General features: G+C 43.3%; 1 protein-coding gene across 14 annotated transcripts in view; it reads right to left on the bottom strand.

The window, feature by feature from the left end:
- The window catches only part of ZNF462 (zinc finger protein 462), a 140,580-nt gene that overhangs the window by 5,670 nt on the left and 115,266 nt on the right, over window positions 1-19,644 (bottom strand). For all 14 annotated transcript variants that reach the window (XR_006710474.1, XR_006710475.1, XM_045470060.1 and 11 more), the window contains 2 exons: window positions 17,384-17,607; window positions 2,869-3,001 (listed from right to left, as the gene is read on the bottom strand). Coding sequence is in view for 12 of the 14 variants with exons in the window: in XM_045470060.1 (XP_045326016.1) it covers window positions 2,869-3,001; window positions 17,384-17,607 (357 nt within the window). In the remaining 2 variants the exon portion in view is untranslated. The remainder of the gene's footprint in view (window positions 1-2,868; window positions 3,002-17,383; window positions 17,608-19,644) is intronic.

Raw genomic sequence — 19,644 nt, 5'->3', positions numbered from 1 at the left:
ACCTGCGATATGGCCACGGTCAGTCTTCTCTCTAGTTCCCGTGTTGGAAAGGGCGCTGGGAATGGGGTGGCTACAAGGACATGAGCCCCCTGCACTGAGCGTGCCTGATGAAAGTCTACACTTGCCAACGAGGGGCATGCTCCTGGCACATTTGCTCCTTTACCCTTAGGAAACATGAAACCAGTCATCTATTCTTTCCAATGGCTCATGCTGTTTCATCCTCAAAGGAGGAGGCCAGTCATTACCTGTCACACATCAAATAGCTCTCCATCAGCCCTGAGAGCTGCACTAAAGCCACCTCCCGCTCTACTCCTAGAAGACAGACCGTCTGGCAAAAACTCCCCGAGGCTATTGTGTGCCATTTCTTCTCATTGGCAAGAATATACCTAGATGGTGGAGAATGGATTCAAAGGAGATAAGACAAAGGAGGCTGTTCTTTCAAGGATCGGAGAGGGGGATGGGGAGGGTTAGGCTTGTAATTCTCATTAACATTACTAGAAGTTACTCATGTAAATCCCCTACCCTCGGAGAGAGGAATACATGCCCCTCTACCCAAAGACGTCCCCCCCCCCCCCATGTGGTTACGGATCATGAATGTGGATACTACACTTTCCAGTGAGAAGTGATCACACACCATGAAATTCTTTACAGTCAAACCGAACTGGTCTGTCGCCCCAGTGCCCACGCAAAGGGGGCAGCCAAGCCAGGCAAGGAAGGAAATTTGCCTGGTGCCCCACGCACCTAACTGCCATCTATTTTTCTAATTTGCTATGCTTTCATTCTGGAGGAGTCACAGGGAGGGGAAGACTAAAAGGGCTTCTTGCCTCTGCAACACTTGTCACCTCTAAAATCGTATGTGCTCAGCCTTAGAGATGAAAACAAGTCATAGTAACCAACAAGGAATAACTTATTTCCTAAACAACAGCAGGGCACAGAGCACCATGAAGCAAAAGGAGCCTCTGTCCCCCCCTGTCAAAAGCATCCTCTTCTGGAGAACTCTGCTAACAGTGCACAGACGTTAAAGAATTCATCACTAAGAACATATTTGTGAAATGTTAAAAAAAAAAAAAAAAGGAAAAGAAAATTAGAAACCATGCTTCCTCAGATCACAGCCATTTCCCTTGCAAGAAATGGATCACTGAGGCATCTACTAATAAAAGTTGTAACTTTACAAGGGCAATCAACCTACGTGGTAGGGTGTTTTATTCGTCCACTCATTTTTCAGGTTGACCATGGGTACGGGGGCTTTGAAGAGCGGGCAGTCCCTGCTGTTGTCTTCACTGGGACTTCAGGGGCCCGAATGGACCCCCACACTGCAAACCTGTGGTCCCCTGCTACGGTTGTCATGGTGGGGATGGAGTGGAAGAGGGGCTGGGCAGGAAAGAGAACAGGGAGGAGAACCTCCAAGCGACATGGCCACCAAAGAGGCATTTGGAGGCCTGCAGACCCACCGGGTAAGGAGGGGAGACAATGACATTCTGCAGACGTGCACCTCGGAGGGAGGCCCTAAGGGGATTCAGGTCTAGGTTCCCTTCAGTGAAGAACATCCCACTGCTCAAAGTGTTCGAGAAATGAGACGTAGTGTAAAGAGATCTTGGCTTTGGAGCCAGAAGACCTAAATTCGGCTTCCAATATAGATGTTTTTCCTTTGAACAAACTCTTAAATTTTCTGGGACTGTACGTCCCCCTTTGCAAAATGATAATACATGACATGGCAGGGCTATCATCGATGAGGTGGTTACTATGCTTTAGGAACTGCGCTGGTGTCTTGTACATCATCTCATTTAAGCTCTCCACATCTCTAGGAGGTAGGTGATGTTATTATTGTCAGTAATGAACGCAGATGGGATAAAACGATTTACCCAAAGCCATAGAGCTAGTTAATAGCACAACTGGGAGCCAAATTCAGGCAGGCCAACTGCAGAACCCTCTACATGATATCAGATTAAAGAAAATACTGGACATGGCACATAAGGATGCTCCATGCTGATAACCTCATCCCATTCTTATCGTCACTGGGATGGTATCTATCCTGTGTATTTCTCATGTTTCTTATCCAGGTGCTTTTGATGAATCCCTCATAACTACACTAACACATCTGAAACCCATAGTCTTATATGCACCCTCTGGAGATTTCCACAATATTCTATGTTGAACGATACAGAAAACCAACTCTAGATCATATAAATGTAGGCCTACATTTTTTTTTTTGAATGGTTATATAGATATACTTTTGAAAAGCTTTATCTTGAGAATAATCCTGGACTCAGAGGAAATTGGAAAAAGAGGACACAAATCCCATGAAAGCTTGCTTTGTGAACACACGGCTGAATGAAAACTGTCGCTCCCTTTCTCTCTCTTTACAAGGTGTTAAGGGCCAGGCAGAGGGACTTCCGGAGAGGGCTCAGGGTTCGAGTTCTTTGCAGCCTCCCCCACCACACAGCAGTGGCTGCCCTAGCAGCAGCGATTTTACGTAAGTGCTCAATGGGAAGTTCACTTACATTCCTCGTAATGAAACGTTAAGCTCATTTACATTTATGGTGTCCTCTGTGTTACTGTCTGCCCATCCTTATTGTGAAGCTTCCCCAGACACCAGTGGTCCTTATTAAAAACAAATCACCACCATATATTTTTTAACAAACATATAGCTATAGTTAGAAAATGTCTGTTTTCCTTGAAGTTTCTATGGCTGGTGATAGTTTACAAAGACATGGCCCCTGACATGTTTCTTAAGTCAGTCTGTTCTGCTACTTAACTAAGAAGGATCATTCCTTCTGTTCCTCCTACAACAACCTTCTGCCTCCCTTCTGTCTCACCATGGACGTGCTAGATGCCATCTGGGCCTCCGAGGGCAGGGCTGAGACTAACCTCTGTCATCAGCCTTGCTGTTCATTTCTTCTTCCTTGTCCTCGTCATCACTGCTGGAGCTCTCCATCTTTTCCTTCATCTGTTCCAGCTGATCCAAGTTAACCCGTCCAACCAGCTCAAAGTTACGGCTCACCTGAAAAAGGCCCAAACAAACGATAGAATAATGAACCGCAGACTGAACAGGGTTCTCCCTGGGGGAGAGATCTTTCCAACATCATCTTCCAATGACCGTGTTTTTGGAATCAGGACAGTACAACACCAGTGCCTAGGAGACCCTTTTCTTCACTTTGACTATTCCAGAGGCGGGTCTGTCCTTTACCCCACATTCCAACATTTTTAAAGGAACACTGGACCTTCCTTACTAGATGTAGTATAAAATGTGAGCTACAGTCAACAGGAAATCAAAGTATCACAAAGCCTGGGGTACAGAGTAGGTGTCCAATGATACCTTTTGAGTCGATTTCAAAGGTGTAACTTTTTTAAACTACCTAAGTTTCAAACACCTCTGGAGGTGAAGAGGCTCTGGAAGGTTCCTGAAAACTTAGCATGAGAGTCACAACCTTCTTCCCCACAGTCTTATAAACCTGGAGGTCTGGGGGCTACCCCAGCTTAGGCCAGATAACAACTATCCAACTCCTGACTCCAGTAAATGGAAAACAATACTGTCACTGTTAGTGTTACTGTTTTCAAAGCTGACCATAACCTGTAGATTGAAGCTGGGACTACCTGAGAAGAATATAGACGAGTAACTCCTAAAAGTCCTTTAAGTGTTAACTATGGCTGATTTTTGTCTATGTAAAACATGGTTAGAATAATGTGGGAATCCAAACTTTCTTCCAAACGACACCCAAGGGAAATAAAAATCCACACTAAAAGAACTTTATAATGATGTTACGTTTAGGGTTCTTACGTCAACAGTAGCACAAAATTTACCTTCTTGACTAATCTATTTTCAGAGTTTCTCCAGTTTGTATGCATAGAATTATCAGGAATGACAGGTTAGCACGGGACTCAAGCCAACAGTATGTCTCAAGTCATTCAACTACGATGGGCTATTCCTCTGTGGAAGGTGCTGTGCTCCCCCTGTTGGGGGCCGGGGGAGGGACCCACAGAGATGAGTGAGATGAGTGAGATGAGTGAGACCCTGTCCTGGCCTCCAGAGGCTCACAGTTGAGTTGGGGAGGAAGGCAGACATCATTCATTAGATTTCAAGGTAGATTTCAAGAGCTGCTACAGAAGAGACAGAGCATATTGAGGGCACAGGAGAGGAAAGGGAGAATTTACAAGATAATCCCAAAATACTCTCTGGGACCAGACTGGAACAAAGATTTGCTGAGCACCACCAATTCCATATGCCTGGCAGATGGGAACATCATCATCAACTGTGACAAATGTGAGAGAAAAAGACTCAGAGTAGCAGGGCCAATAGACAGTCCTGTGAAAAGACTTAATATTGCCCCAACAACATCCTGTAGAAGGTAGGCAGCGTGCAAAAGGAGGAAGAAAACTCAGGATAAACACACTTTTAAAGTGAGAGGAATAATAAATTGATCCGACTTTAATAATGCAATCCATGAAATCGGTTGACAGTGGACTTTGCCAACAGCCCGACATGAGGGAGAAAAGTTTCTGTTGCTCTCATTGCTAAACGCTCAGGGAAGGCAAGAGCTTGCTTTGCTCATCTGCAGAATTAATTAAAATGAAAAGTTAATGGACTAAGGTGAGAGGGAGGAAGAGTCACGTTCAGAATCTTTAGTGCTCTTTCTTGCTAACAGTTCACAGTAACTGTCTTCAAGGGACTTCGCTTGCAGCACCTTCCTACCTGGGATGTATCTACCACGCCTCACTCCTACAGACCCACAAGGACTTTTATTTCTTTGTTTGTATGACACAAAAACAAAAAAGAAGAGCAGAAGGAGAATGAGGTTTGAAGTCTGACAGACCTGACTTCAAGTTCACAGTTTGCCATTAACCACGAGATTGTGGGGAAGTTACTCAAGGTACATCCTCAGTGTCCTCGTTTGTTAAAGGGGGTCAGCCCAGTACCTAAAACATAATAGTTCCCCAAAATGTAGTTTCCTTCTCCTTTCTGGGAACGTGGCCTTTTCCAATTTTGGCTTTTGGAAACACTTATAACAAGCATCGTAAATGAATATTTATGAAGTTATGTTTAGCCACAAAGTCTACGTTTTAACCAAATAGCATTTATGACAAATATTTGAATAAAAGTTTTCTGGGTTGCCAGTTTTTCAGGAAAAGGAGGCAAGGTTCCAATTTACCTAACTTTGAAATATGTGTAAAGTAACATATCCTTATGTGACCAAAATTTTCTTTTCTTTTTTGTTTTCATAAACGTTTATTTACTTTTGAGAGAGAGAGAGAGAGAGAGAGAGAGAGAGAGAGAGAGAGGGAGGAAGAGTGCGAGCAGGGCAGGGGCAGAGAGAGAGAGGGACAGAGGATCTGATGCAGGTTAACAGCAGCGGTCTGATGCAGGGCTTGAACTCATGAACCATGCATGAGATCATGACCTGAGCTGAAGTCGGATGCTCAACCGACTGAGCCACCCAGGTGCCCCAAGCGTAGCCTTTTCTGACCACCTTCCTCTGCTTTGCACCTCTAGCCGGGGCAACTGCAGGTGTGTGTGAAGGGCATGAGGGCGGCCGTTGCCAGGAAATGAAAACAAGGAAACCAAGATAAGATAGGTCAAAAAGAATCCTCAAATGTCTCCTTTAATCAGGTCATTTATCCGTTCAGTCATTTGTTCCTTCCTTCAACAAGGACCCCACGTATGCCAGGCCCCATGCTAGATGGAGAAGCCCCTGCTTCTCAGGGAACTCATGACAGAAGGAGATCTGTCACAAAACCAAATGTTATGTTTTTCTTTTCCTCCTTCTGGGTTTTTCTGAGGACTGTATTTGCCCATTTTCCCGTCACCATCATCCCTCCACCGGAAAACTGTTAACATGTTGGAGTCTGCACAATTTTAAAAGAGTACATGACATTTTCACGGTATGACGTTCATCCGGGGCTAACCCGGGATTTATTTGTCCTGAAGCTTTCTAAAATCTTTGTTAGGCAATTAAAAGATTTCAAAGTGAAAACTCAAAATTTTGCTATTTAACCAGAAGATTTTAAAATAAAAACCCTTTATGATGTTGGGTTCTCCCTAAACTTTAAATTCCCAAATCAGCCATCCAATATTAATACAACAGGAAGACTCCTTGATGCATTAAAAATGTCTTTTAACTATTATTTGGAATTTTAATTACTTCTCAAAGATGTTAGTGCTTTATCATATTCATTTTTTAAAAATACCGTGGTTTTTAAAATGGAGGTATAGCTAACACCCAATATTACAGTAGTTTTGGGGGTACAATGAGGTGATTGGTTTATACATTAGGCTACGGTCACCACCATGGTAGATACGTCCAATCAGTCCACGTCGCCATTACAACACCACTGGCTCTAGTCCCCACGCTGCGCCTCTCATCCCCGTGACTCATTCATAACTGGAGGCCTGTATTTCCTATTCCCCTTCACCCGTTTTGCCCCTCCCGCCACTCCCCTTCCTTCTGGCAACCCTCAGTTTGTTCTCTGTATTTATGGGTCTGTTTCTTTGTTTATTAGTTCGTTTTCTAGATTCCACATTTGGTACCTGTCTTTCTCTGACTTATTTCACTTAGCATCATACCCACCAGGTCATCCTTGCTGCAGTTTTGAGCCACCGTCTCTCACCTAGAACACTGCAAGCCCCCTCCCTCCCTCCTCGCTGCTTTCCCAGCATCCAGTCTTGCATCTATTTTCCCGTGTGGTCTGAGAGATTGAAAATAAATTTGTAAGTCTACTCATGTCAGTTTCCGCTTGCCCGGAGGACAAAATCTCAACTTCTCACTGTAGTTGGAAATGGCCAGCTATCTCCTCACCGGGCCCACCTTCTCCAGACCACCTGAACCGCCACCATCCTGAACTTACTGACGTTCCCGGACTACGCCATGTTCTGGACTTTCTGCCTCTTCCTGCACAGGCCACTTTCTCTGTCTGAAGTTCTCTCTACCTGCTTCTGTTACTCAGGGACTCCTCCGTCTTCTAGCCCTGCTTCCGTGTCACTACACCTGGGGGATCCTCCCTAAACTCCTCCTTGGTTGAATGTCCTGGCTCCATGCTTCCACAGCACCCCCCCCTCCCCTTTTATAACTCCTCCCGCTCAGTGGTTAACTATTTATGGCCTGAGCCTCCCCCACTGAACTGTAAGCTCATGCGGACAGACAGACACTCTGTGCATCTCGTTCACAGCTGGATCTCCACGGCTGGGGCAGTGTCTGCGTTAGAGGGGGTGCTGCTCTCTCCTGCCTACAGTACTTCTTCGTTTTAATTTACTATGTCTTTCTTTCCTAAAAGCACGCATGAAGAATAACTGGAAAATAGAAAAAGCTTCAGGTCCAACTATCTATACATATAACTGTTAATGAGTTATTGTATTTCTGTATTCCTGTTCTCTACGCATAGATTATTTAATTGCTGTAATCATGTTAAAACCTACAAGTGTGTATCCTGCTTTCTTTTACGCCTGGCATGGTATAAATACCATTAATAATCATTTTCAATCACTATTACCAGCTGAATGTACTACACCTTACTTGACTCCCCCCATATGAGTTCGCCTTTGGCTCTTCTTGGCTTTTCACTATTAAAAACGCAGCAAGCCATCTTACTGTATATAAATCTTTCTTTCATGTTTAGTTTTCACTTTATGGGCTAAATTTCCAGATGTGAAATCAACTCAAAAGCCATGGACTTTACTGAAGTTCCAATAGATTTCTAGGTCGGCTTCTGAAGTGATCATACCAGTAAGTTACTTTCCGGACCCAGAGATTGCGCATATGCAGAGGACATACTGAGGGAAATTCACTTCTTTCTCTGGAGGTGCCAAGAAATTGACTGTCTTGTCTCCCAAAAGGCCCACAAGAGAGGGAGAAAGACCAAGGGTAAGAGTTCGAGATTTAGAACCTGGTTCCTTGAAGCCTTTGGAAGGCAAAAGAAACCATACATGTGTTTGAAGATGGGCTTGTTCAAATACATAATGCCTCAGACTGTAAAACTATATATAGATCCTTATATCCGTGAAAGTTATTTGCAATTGCCCATGAATCCAAAGTCCCCTGTGCAGGCCACTAGCCCTTAAGAATGTGAGACGAACCACCAACAACCAGCAGAACCTTTACCCGTTAACACTGGAGTATGCTGATGTTGTAAGCCCTTCCATGCTCGCGCCTCGTATTCAAGCTTTGCAACTATGTTTGTCTTTCTGCCTGTTGTTTTTTTTTTTTTTTTTTAATTTTTTTTTTTTTTAATTTATTTTTGCGACAGAGAGAGACAGAGCATGAGCAGGGGAGGAGCAGAGAGAGAGGGAGACACAGAATCGGAAGTAGGCTCCAGGCGCTGAGCTGTCAGCACAGAGCCCGATGCGGGGCACGAACCCACAGACTGTGAGATCATGACCTGAGCTGAAGTCGGACGCTTAACCGACTGAGCCACCCAGGCGCCCCTGTCTGTTGTTTTTTTAACCATTCAGCAAAATGAATGAATTTCCCTAGATCTGAAGGAATTTCCATATTCGAGGCTTATTCTAAGGGGAGAAGTATTATATGATTTACAAATATTACAAGTTGAACATGCATTTTCATGCTGTCCTATGGTGGCAAACCCAGTCTTACAGGCAAGACTGATATAAACTTGCTGGTTAACGAAAGAATGAAATCAGACACCCTTGTCTTCAGATTACTTCGCAGACATTAAATGGGGGAGATCGCGATGAAGAAAAAAATCCCTTAATGTTTCCAGAGTTCCCCCTCCTTCTCACTTAACATTTGTACCTTCAAAAGGGACAAGCTGTCAGGATGTTCATGTCACCTAACACTGCATGTTCATGTTACGAAGAAAGGCCAAAGTGAACATTTTTATTTCTAGAAGAAGTGACACCAGAGAGCACGGGAAAGCTGCCTCTTAACACGAGAAATGCCCATCTCAGTCCCATACCAAGGATGTGTAGAGCTGCAAAGATTTTAAAGGCCTTACAGCATGGCGGGCAAACTTTGTGCAGAGCGCCCGATAAGCAAGTATTCCAAGCTTTCTGGACCATGTAGTTTCTGTCACAACTACTCAACTGCCGCTGGGGCTTGAAAGCAACCACAGACAATACAGAAATGGATGAGCATGGCTGTGTTCCAATGAAACTGTATTTACAGGCACTGGAATTTGAAACTCATATAATTTCATGTGTCATGAAATACTACTCTCTTGATTTTTTTTCAGTCATTTAAAAATATCATGACCATTCTTAGCTGGTGGGCCATATAAACACAGGCGGTGGGCCAGATTTGATCTATGGTCTAGAGTTTGCCAACCTCTGACTTATAATAGCAGGTGGTCTAGGGGCGCCTGGGTGGCTCAGTCGATTAAGCCTCTGACTTTGGCTCAGGTCATGATCTCACAGTTCGTGAGTTCGAGCCCCATGTTGGGCTCTGTGCTGACAGCTCGGAGCCTGGAGCCTGCTTCACATTCTGTGCGTCTCTCTCTGCTCCTCCTCCACTTGTGCTCTCTCTTTCAAAAATAAATAAATAAACATTAAAAAATAATAATAATATCAGGTGGTCTACCCAGCGATCTCTGCCTATCTTTGAAAGTCAGAACAAGAATGAAATCAGTAGGAGAAAGGGTCAGCACAGCATTGTCTCTACGATTTCTTATAGGAAGATGGTCAAAGGTGCAGGTAAAAATCTTGAATTCAGAGCATTTCGATCAGAGCTCCCGTAAAAGCTTCTAGAAGGGACATTCAGCTAAGTATATTAAAGTTCTACGGAAGAGAAGCCGTGACACCATATTTGCTTTGCTCCGTGCTGCCCTCCTATTTTGTAGACACCTTTATCAAGCACAAATCATGCTGGCTTGTGGTTCTTTACTTAAGCTTGTGTTACCTCCTTGCTTATAAATTCTTCCAGGGTAGCAACCATTTCTTATTTAGCTTTAAAGAAGCGCAGAGTAGAAGGTCGGTCATCGAGTTGACACACAATAAATGTTATTTGAATGTACTGGTAACATAAAAACCATGGGAGACCATAAAGTATAAAGAACCTCATAATACTGTACCCAATGATAAAAATTTGCTGGCTAATAAGACTAGACATTTTCTAAAAGATTTTGTTCAATTCTTAACAAGTATCTATTACATACTAAAAATTAATCCAGGTGTTTTCACATGTATCCCTTAAACCCTTATGACCACTCTGAGAGAGATGTGTTACCTTCCATATTTGTAGATGAGGAAAGCAACACCAAACAAGTTAAGTGATAAAGCCAGGATTGGAACTCGTATCTTCAGATGCCATGGCTCCAGCTTTCCCCATTATAATACAAATCACCTAGAGAAATGCAAAATTAGCCACCCCCCCTCCCCCGCCCCAGATACCGACTGAACATAAGAGGAAGGCAGAAAAAGGTACTGTGACTTTATAATGTTGCAAAACTTGATGGGATAGAGGAGTAGAGTCTTTTGAGAATTTTTTTCAAAATAAAAACCTTTCTAAGAACAATAAGAAGAAAGGACAGAAAAGTACCCAGGAGGGTATGGAGCACAGAGGTCAAGGAGAATATCTACTTTCTTTTGTAATCACTGAGTCAGAAGCAGAAAAGATGCTTCTGCCAGACCTAGCCCAGCAAAAGCCCAGACAAAACGAAGGTATTTGGAAAATCTCAGGATAACTGCAGTCACAGGTACTGAAAAAACCAAGTAAGAAGCATCATTAAGAAAGTCAAGGAACTTTGTTGCTGGCCAAATGAGCTGTTGCCAATCTACTAAACTTAAAATCTAGGGAGGAAAGATGCGGTCAATGCTGCCATATTTTGCTTACATGAACAAGCAGGATACTTAAAATTTCCTACTTGAAAAGCGATCCCATATATTGGTTTATTTAGCAAACAGCTACCAGATACTTTATTGTACGCAGGGAACTATGACTAGATTTGGGAAGAAAAGACAAGTAAGTAATGCGGTTTCCATTTCAAGAATGTTGCATCCAATGGCAAGGCAAAGACTTGTTAAGAGTTAAGTGTAAGTTGAGGCAGACTGAATTAGGTGTCTTAACCAAGGAACAGTCTCAAAAGTCACAGGCAGAGAACATCTTCAACTGCCTACTTGGAAAATAACATGTGTGGTTCTGCGAGGCACATCCCGCTGAACAACGGTCACACCTGTTGCTCATCTACTTCTGATTTCTCAGTCTTCCAAAGTCCCTGAAAGAAGCAGGGTCTGTAGCTGACAAACCAAGAAGCAAGACTAAGCAGAGCTGAAATGACATGATCTTTTAGAGAAACATTCGCCTTGCACAAATCCTCAGTCGATCAAGACAAAGCTGCTGGTACTAAGTTTTGAAATTAAATACAATCCAGAAAAAAGTGTGGCCAAAGGTGTGTTGTATAATTTGGGAAGGTTTTCCTTTGGTTTTGTTTCTTCTTCTTTCCTTTGCGGAACACAAATGCTCTATTTGACTTTTTTGCCAGTATGGATTTCACTAGTCCAGAAAGCTGAACGATTTTATTGGCGAAACTAAAATGTTGGGGATTCCTCCTGAGCTTAATGTTCTGCTGCTTCCCCTAGACTGGCAAAAAGTAAGAGGAAGAGATACGAGTTCCTTAGAGTTCAGCCGCCTGAGGCTCCATTTGTATAAAAAATTAAAAACGTTTCAGAGTAAATTCAATTAGTGAATGTGTATTGCCTGAATAGACTATCCTTCTAAATTTAATATAGCGAACATGACAATTTTATGAGCTAACCAAGTTAGAGATAATATATTTTTATGTTCCTTAAACTAGCAAAGAGACTTCAGAATCATAAAGAACACTAACAAGGTACTGCATATACTTAAACTTTCTTTAAAAAATGTTTTTTAAATGGGAGAAGAGCAAGGTATTTTTTTTTCATGACTTCATGGTTCTTAAAAATGTCATCTTCATCTTTTACCAGCATTACTGATGAATGGCACTACTGATACGGGACTTCATTTTGTGTGTGTGCGTGTGTGTGTGTGTGTGTGAGTGACAGAGAGGGGGAGGGAGGGAAGGACTGAAGGAGGGAGGGACTGAAATCATAGAAATCACAGTTGGCTGCAAATACATCCTACAGTCTCTTAGTTTCTTCCATAGATTCTCCCCACCACACAAAAATCACCCAAAGCTATCAGTGGAAGAATATGATGAGCAATGCACTCAACACACAGTCTTACTGGGGAAAAAAAAAGTAAACCTTAATTTAGAACCAATTGCTAAAGTCTACTGCACACTTTATTTTTGGCGGTTAGCACAATAATCTGGATCTCCAGCATCTTGTAGATCTATCTGTTCCCAGGATCAAGTTTATAAAGACGTAAAAGCCTGTAGGACATTAACATTTACTGAGGATCTATTATATGTGTCAGGTCTTGGGAAACTTGAATCTTTCAGGTAGGAAGAATTTTGATTTAATTTTTGTGTTGGGAGTGACATAAGGGTCAACGATCACAATTTACTCACCATAAAACTCATCTGTTTTAAATAGTTTAGGGAGTTTTAGTAAATTCATGCGTTTATGCAACCCCCACCACAATCTGGCTTAAGAATTCTATCTCCCTGAGAAGTTCCCTCATCACTTCTGCAACCATCTCCCAACCTCCAGCCCCAAGCAACCTCTGATCTGCTTTGTCTCCATAGTTTGCCTTTTCTAGAAATTTCATATAAATGGGAATCATATAACACGTGACCTTTCATGTCTGGATCCTGTCCACTTAACATGACGTTATTGAGATTCATCCATGTTGTTCTGTGTCTCAGTAGATTCATTTCTTTTTATAGACAAGTAGTATCCCGTTGTATGGATATGGCACATTTGTTTATTCATCCACTTTATGTGGAAGTAGATTTGCTGGATCAGATGGTTAAGTGTCTGTTAAACTTTTAATATATTTTTTATTTTTATGATTTTTTAATGTTTATTTATTTTTGAGAGAGAGAGAGAGACAGAGCGTGGGCAGGGAAGGGGCAGAGAAAGAGGAGACACAGAATCCGAAGCAGGCTCTAGGCTCTGAGCTGTCAGCACGGAGCCCATTGCGGGGCTCGAACTCACAAGCTGTGAGATCCTGACCAGAGCTGAAGTCGGATGCCCAACCGACTGTGCCATCCAGACGCCCAGTGTCTGTTTAACTTTTAAACAAATTGCCAAAGTGCTCCAAAGTGAATATGCCATTTTACATTCCAACCAGTGCTATATGAGATTTCTGGTTTCTCCGTGACTTTGCCAACACTTTGGCACTATCGGTCTTTTTTTTTTTTTTAAGTCTGTTTATTTTGAGAGAGAGAGAGAGAGAGAGAGAGAGAGAGTTGGGGGGGAGAGAGAGAGAGTTGGGGGGGAGAGAGAGAGAGAGAGAGAGAGAGAGAGAGAGAGAATCCCAAGCAGGCTCTGAGCTATCAGCACAGAGCCTGATGTGGGGCTCGATCTCACAAACCCTGAGATCATGACCTGACTGGAAACCAAGAGCTGGATGCTTAACCAACTGAGCCACCCAGGCATCCCTGGCACTATCAGTCTTAATTTTGGCCATTCTCGTGGGTAGGTAGTGGTATCTTACTGTTGTTCTCATCTGTATTTCCCTAATGAGGAATTTTACTCAGTGTCTTTTCATGGGATCATTTGCCATTTGTATATCCTCACAGGTTGAGTGTCTATTCAAATTTTTTTCTAATTTTTAATTGAATTATTACCTTCTTACTATTGAGTTATAAAAGTTCTTTGTGTATTTTGGTTAAAATCCTTTGCCAGAAAGTGACTTTGCAATTTGCTTCCAATCTGTTTCTTGCCTTTTTGTTTTCTTAATAGTGTCTCTGAAGAGCAAAAATTTACGTTTGATGAAGTCTAATTTACCGATTTTTTTTTCTTTTAATGTCCATAGCTTTTGTATAATATTTAAGAAAATTTCCCCTAACCCAAGGGAGATTTTCTACTTTTTTTCTCCAAGAAGTTTTATAGTTTCAGTTCATACATGGAAGTCTATGATCCATTTTGATTTAATTTTTGTGTTGGGAGTGACATAAGGGTCAATGATCATTGTTTTGTATGTGGAAACCCAACTATTCAAGCACTGTTTGTTGAAGAACCATCTTTTCCTTATTACTTTGGTACCTTTGATAAAAACCAACTGACCACATAGATGAGGATTTATTTCTGGACTTCTGGCATCACTGATGCTCCTGAGTATTGTAGCTTTAAGGTTAAGTTTTGAAATCAGGAAGGGCGAAGTCTTCCAATTTTGTTCTTTTTCCGCACTGTTCAGGCTATTCTAGGTCCTTTGCATTTACATTTTAGTATCAGTTTGTCAGTTTCTATCAAAGAAAAGAGATTTTGACAGAGATTGCATTGAATCAGTAGATCGATTTGGGAAGAGTTGCCGATACAGAGTCCTCTAATCCAGGAATACGGTACATATTGCATTAACTTACTTCTTTTATTTCTCTCAACAGCATTTTGTAATTTTCAGTGTGCAGCTTTCACAGTTCTTGTGTTGAATTTATTCTTAAACATATTCTTTCTGAGGTTATTGTAAACAAAATTGATCTTTTTAAAATTTCATTTTCAGATTTCCATTACTAGTAAGTAGACGTGGAATTGATTTTTAAATATTTACCTTATATCCTACAACTCTGCTAAACCAAGTTAATATTCTTAGCAGCTTTTTAAATAGATTACTTTGGATTTTCTACGTACAAAGATCACATTGTCTGTGAACAAGAGTGGTTTCATTTCTTCCTTTCCAATTCTTGAATTTCTTGTTCTTGCCTTATGGTCCTTGTCTTTTATATTTGAATTATTAGCAAACTTCCCTTCAGTACGCTGTACATGGACACTCTTATACTCCTTCCATAAATGCTGACGTCACCACAATGAATGACCACTTTTACCCAGTGTATGTCACTGCCTACCAGTCGAAACTTCAGTTTCAGCAGCACTGCTATCCTGCTTTATAAAAGCATAGTGAAAATACAATATCACAGACCATTTCTAGGATGCAAGGTATAATTAGTGAGTTTAAAATACATTTTAGGGGCGCCTGGGTGGCGCAGTCGGTTAAGCGTCCGACTTCAGCCAGGTCACGATCTCGCGGTCCGTGAGTTCGAGCCCCGCGTCGGGCTCTGGGCTGATGGCTCGGAGCCTGGAGCCTGTTTCCGATTCTGTGTCTCCCTCTCTCTCTGCCCCTTCCCCGTTCATGCTCTGTCTCTCTCTGTCCCAAAAATAAATAAACGTTGAAAAAAAAATTTAAAAAAAAATAAAAAATAAAAAATAAAATAAAATAAAATACATTTTAGTTCTTCGGGAATAGAAGTGCCTTTCTGGTGGGTACCACAGCTCAGCTCCTGAGAGGGGCACGCTGGCTCTCCAGTGCGGGGAGAGCAGGACTGAACCTACACAACTTCTGGGAAAGGGAAAACGATTCCTATGTGGAAATCGGAGAAGAGACACAGAACCGAAGTGACTGGCTGCAGTTGTACAGTAAATAGTGGAGACAAGATTCAAACTCACGTCTGTGTGGTTCCAAAGGCTCTAAATTGGGCCCCTCTTTTCCAGAGCAGCCCATTTCCCCGATGGGTACCCGGAAGCCCCAACCTTCCGCGTCTGCCCGGAAAGCCTCTGGTTCCACATCTGCATGGTTCTAACCTTCTCACCGGTGACTCACAGCAAGTGTGTAACCACCAGAGAAGAATTTACCTTCCGGGTCTGCTCTCTCCCAAAATACCAGCCCAAAGGCCTGAACGCTATAATAAAAAGATCTGAGGGGCGCCTGGGTGGCGCAGTCGGTTAAGCGTCCGACTTCAGCCAGGTCACGATCTCGCGGTCCCTGAGTTCGAGCCCCGCGTCAGGCTCTGGGCTGATGGCTCAGAGCCTGGAGCCTGTTTCCGATTCTGTGTCTCCCTCTCTCTCTCTGCCCCTCCCCCGTTCATGCTCTGTCTCTCTCTGTCCCAAAAATAAATAAACGTTGAAAAAAAAAAAAATTAAAAAAAAAAAAAAAGATCTGAGGCGGTGACATAAACAAGATCCATGCGCATAAATGTAGAGAGCTGGGTTTGAAATGGGTGAGTTTTGAGTTTGGGGGGCAGAAATGCCCAGGAAGTTTAAATAAGGAAGGATATGAAAAAGTTTTTCAGTGAGGGCCATTCAGGCTTTTCTTTTCTGCTTTCGTTTTTGGGCAGACACTTTACAGAATGAACGCATTCCAAAGCAGAAAAGTGACCATGAGACCGTTACATTGTGGATCGGGGACAGAGCTCAGACTTCTTTCTCAACACCCCACAGAAAAATTCTGACCCTCGGGTGCGGATGATTCAGACTAACATCTTGATAACGTGGGCTTGTAAGATCAGAGAAGAGGAGGACACAGATCACAGAAAAAGGAAACTCTCAAAAGCGATCCTCATTGCTCCTTAAGTAAACACTCCCTTGATCTGTTGGATGTGTTGGTTAATTAGAAAACATTCCAATAGGCTTTTTTTTCGTGAAACAAATACAAATCTTAACTCCTCTGCGCTCTGGGCAATACACGAAACCAGAAGCAATGCTCTCAGTTCCCAAATGTGCCAAATAAGCCCTCTGAAGCTGTCCTATAGGATTCTGCCTTCTGATCAGAAGACCTCTGAAGAGAAGTTTTTCACAAACCCCTTATTTTAGGTCTTGTACGGATTTGTTCTTTATCAATCCTCCTCCCCAAATAAGACATGTATTTTACGGCCCTTAGAGCGTTCAGACACGAATAGGAATGCCTTGGAAAATCTCTGTAGTTAGCAAAATACTGGAAACAGCCTACATGGTTGAGGGACAAGGTGGCACGGCCACCAGGACAGGGGCCAGCAACCATAGCGCAGGCCGCCGCTTACTTCCAGAAATACAGTTTTACTGGAACCCGGCCATCACGCCCATTCACTTCTGTCTCGTCTGTTGCTGCTTTTTTTGCTACAAGGGCAGAGTTGAGGAGTTGCCACTAAGACCATCTGGCTCGCGAAGCCTAAAATATTTACTATTGGTCCTTTACAGAAAAAGTTGGTCAGGTCCTGTGACGATACGTTTAAAATAATATGGAAAAATGATTCCTGTTAGGTCGTCAAGAAAAAAAAATGTGACAAGGACACGACATTTCATGTATGGTGTGGCCGGGAGGATGCGCAACAAAGGAAGGTGGGCGGCAAAGAGACAGAAAATGTTACACGGTTGGATCTGGGTGGTAGCGTGAGGGGTGATTTTCCTTGTCCCCATCTATGTGTTCCAATTCTCTAAAATGCCCCTGTATTTCTTTCATCACAGCAAAAACACCGAACCTCACCTTAAACATTATTTTGGCTCAAGTCACACGGTGGGTGTGACTAAACTCGGCTCTGTCTCCCCGCCAGGCGCCCTCCCCACCTCCCACGTATGCTGAGGGGCGGGGGCAGGAAGGGCAGGTACCTTATGCTCGTCCCGAAGGTGGCTGTCCAGCTCCTCCGTGTGCTTGGTCTCGTAGTAGCAGAGCTGGCATTTGTAAGGTTTCAGTTCATTGTGCTTTTCTATGTGTTGCTGGAGGCTCTCGTCACTGGAGCAGGTGAAGGTACACTTATCACAGCGGAAAACTACTCCCTGCAAGTATTTTGACAGTTTGGAACGGCACACCTCAATGGGGACGACGCGCTCTTCTGTGGAAACAAATTGAACGGAAAGGGGGACATTTTTACTGATGGGAAAGTAAGCACGTGCTCTTTCTTTGGAATATAGGAAAAAACGCACCCAGTTTTGCTGCTTTGCGTGGGTCCGTGTCTGTGAACTCACATGCGCGCTGCCCCTCCCTCAATTCCCCAAACAGCACCTTCCTCTGGCACAAGTAGGTGGTGTTGTTTTTTTAATGTTTACTTATTTTTGAGAGAGAGAGAGAGAGAGAGAGAGCACACACACACACACACACACACACACACACGAGCAAGCGGGGGAGGGGCTGAGAGAGAGGGAGACACCGAGTCCAAAGTGGGCTCCAGGCTCTGAGCTGTCGGCACAGCCCGATGTGGGGCTTGAACCCATGAACCTTGAGACCATGACCTAAGCTGAAGTCAGACGTTCAACCGACTGACCCACCCAGGCGCCCCGTGTGGCCAAAAGCTCTCTGCGTACTTAACACCCAGAATGATCTTTACAGAGAGGTGGGCAGGCTGGAAGGTGCTCACTAACTGCTGCATGGAGGTGGTCAAAGGAGGGGAGAAGAACAGAAGTGGCTGCCGTTTTTACCAACATAAATGATTACTGACAGCAACCACGAGCACAACCCAGTTCCTTAGCAAGCGCTATTTAGGCTGGACCTACAGATGGCTCTAAGCAGGAAGGACACGATGGCCGCGGAGTACCTCTGCGCCGCCCCTGTGCACCTTCCAGGCAACTCTACTAGGCTGGAGTTACTCCTGTTTTTGCAAATTAGTAAAGCGAGGAACAGGGCTCTTGAGTAACTTTCCAGAGGTCGCAAATGTTGCCATTGGCCGAGCTGAGATCTGCATCCCTGCCTGTCCCACTGCAAATCCTTTATGTCCTACCATTTCCAAATTCCACTCCTGTTTCCCCTTCCAAGACGTTCTCAAGGAGACTGTTTTCCTTGTCCTGAAACCAAGGGGATCTCTAATCTAAAAACAAATCTAAAAACAAAGGACCTGTACATTTTCATTCACTAAAACTCCAGCTCTAACTACGGAAGAGCTCACAAATGAAATGGCTGCAGGCAACATGCAGGGGGAGGTGGGGGCGGCGTGGGAGATAGGGAGGATTTGTGCCTTTTCAGACAATCTGTAATCTGATTGTCACAAGGGAAAAAATAAAAGAGAGAGAGGATTTGGGTGCTTTTCCCATTAACATACCAAATGCTGTAGGGCTGGAAATGCGTGCGCTTGTTTATTTTGCACTCTCTCACCCTTGTGTTTAACTGCTCAAATTAAATTTCACACCAGTCTGCCCAGAGTATCGGTGCACGCGCCAGATATCCATAACTGGGATAAAATTAAAATCTGTGCTATTTATGCAGGGATCAAATATAGCGTGTGTTTTCATGCTGTGTCTGGATTTCAGAAGACTCTGAAAGTTTACAAATGGACGCACACAACATATACTTACATTATTTAGAAACAGCAATGTATTATTAAGTCAAGAAAGCGTGATTTCTTCTCAGCGTCACTGAGTAGCTGTGTGCTTCCAGAGCATCAGTGTTTTGTGCACTGATGTGATTCTCCCTGTGAGCCCTCCCTCCCTTTGTTGCTGGCCTGCATTGACCCCCGGGGAATTTTCCCCACCCAAGGCCATGCCTTAGTCTCCACCACCACATTCTCACTGCAGGGCGGTCATTGCCTTGGGAGTCCTTGAATACAGCGATTAATTGGGCAGCAAAAAGCTGGCCAGAGGAAGCGTGGAAGGTGATGTCTGCTGCTCACTCCCCAGAGCTCTAATGCATATGTTATTTTCCCTATACAAAGAGTCAGTCGCTTATTTAGAAATATAAATATTTTTAAACCAAACTAGAGCAGACAGCTAAGAAACACATGATTATAATGTAATCCACACATTTTCTTAGAATAGCAAATGTTGAACAGTCTTCTAACCATTCAGTTCCATGATTTGGTGTAATCGAGGGGAAAAAATGCTCGGGCATGAGCCAGCCAGAGCCTTAAGAAAGCCCATGCTATGATGTTCTAGTCCTTGAG

The sequence above is a fragment of the Leopardus geoffroyi genome, chromosome D4, assembly GCF_018350155.1.
Source record: "Leopardus geoffroyi isolate Oge1 chromosome D4, O.geoffroyi_Oge1_pat1.0, whole genome shotgun sequence".
In the NCBI taxonomy this organism is placed as follows: domain Eukaryota; kingdom Metazoa; phylum Chordata; class Mammalia; order Carnivora; family Felidae; genus Leopardus; species Leopardus geoffroyi.
Note: the sequence above shows the minus strand (reverse complement) of the source record. Positions and strands in the feature narration are given on the sequence as shown.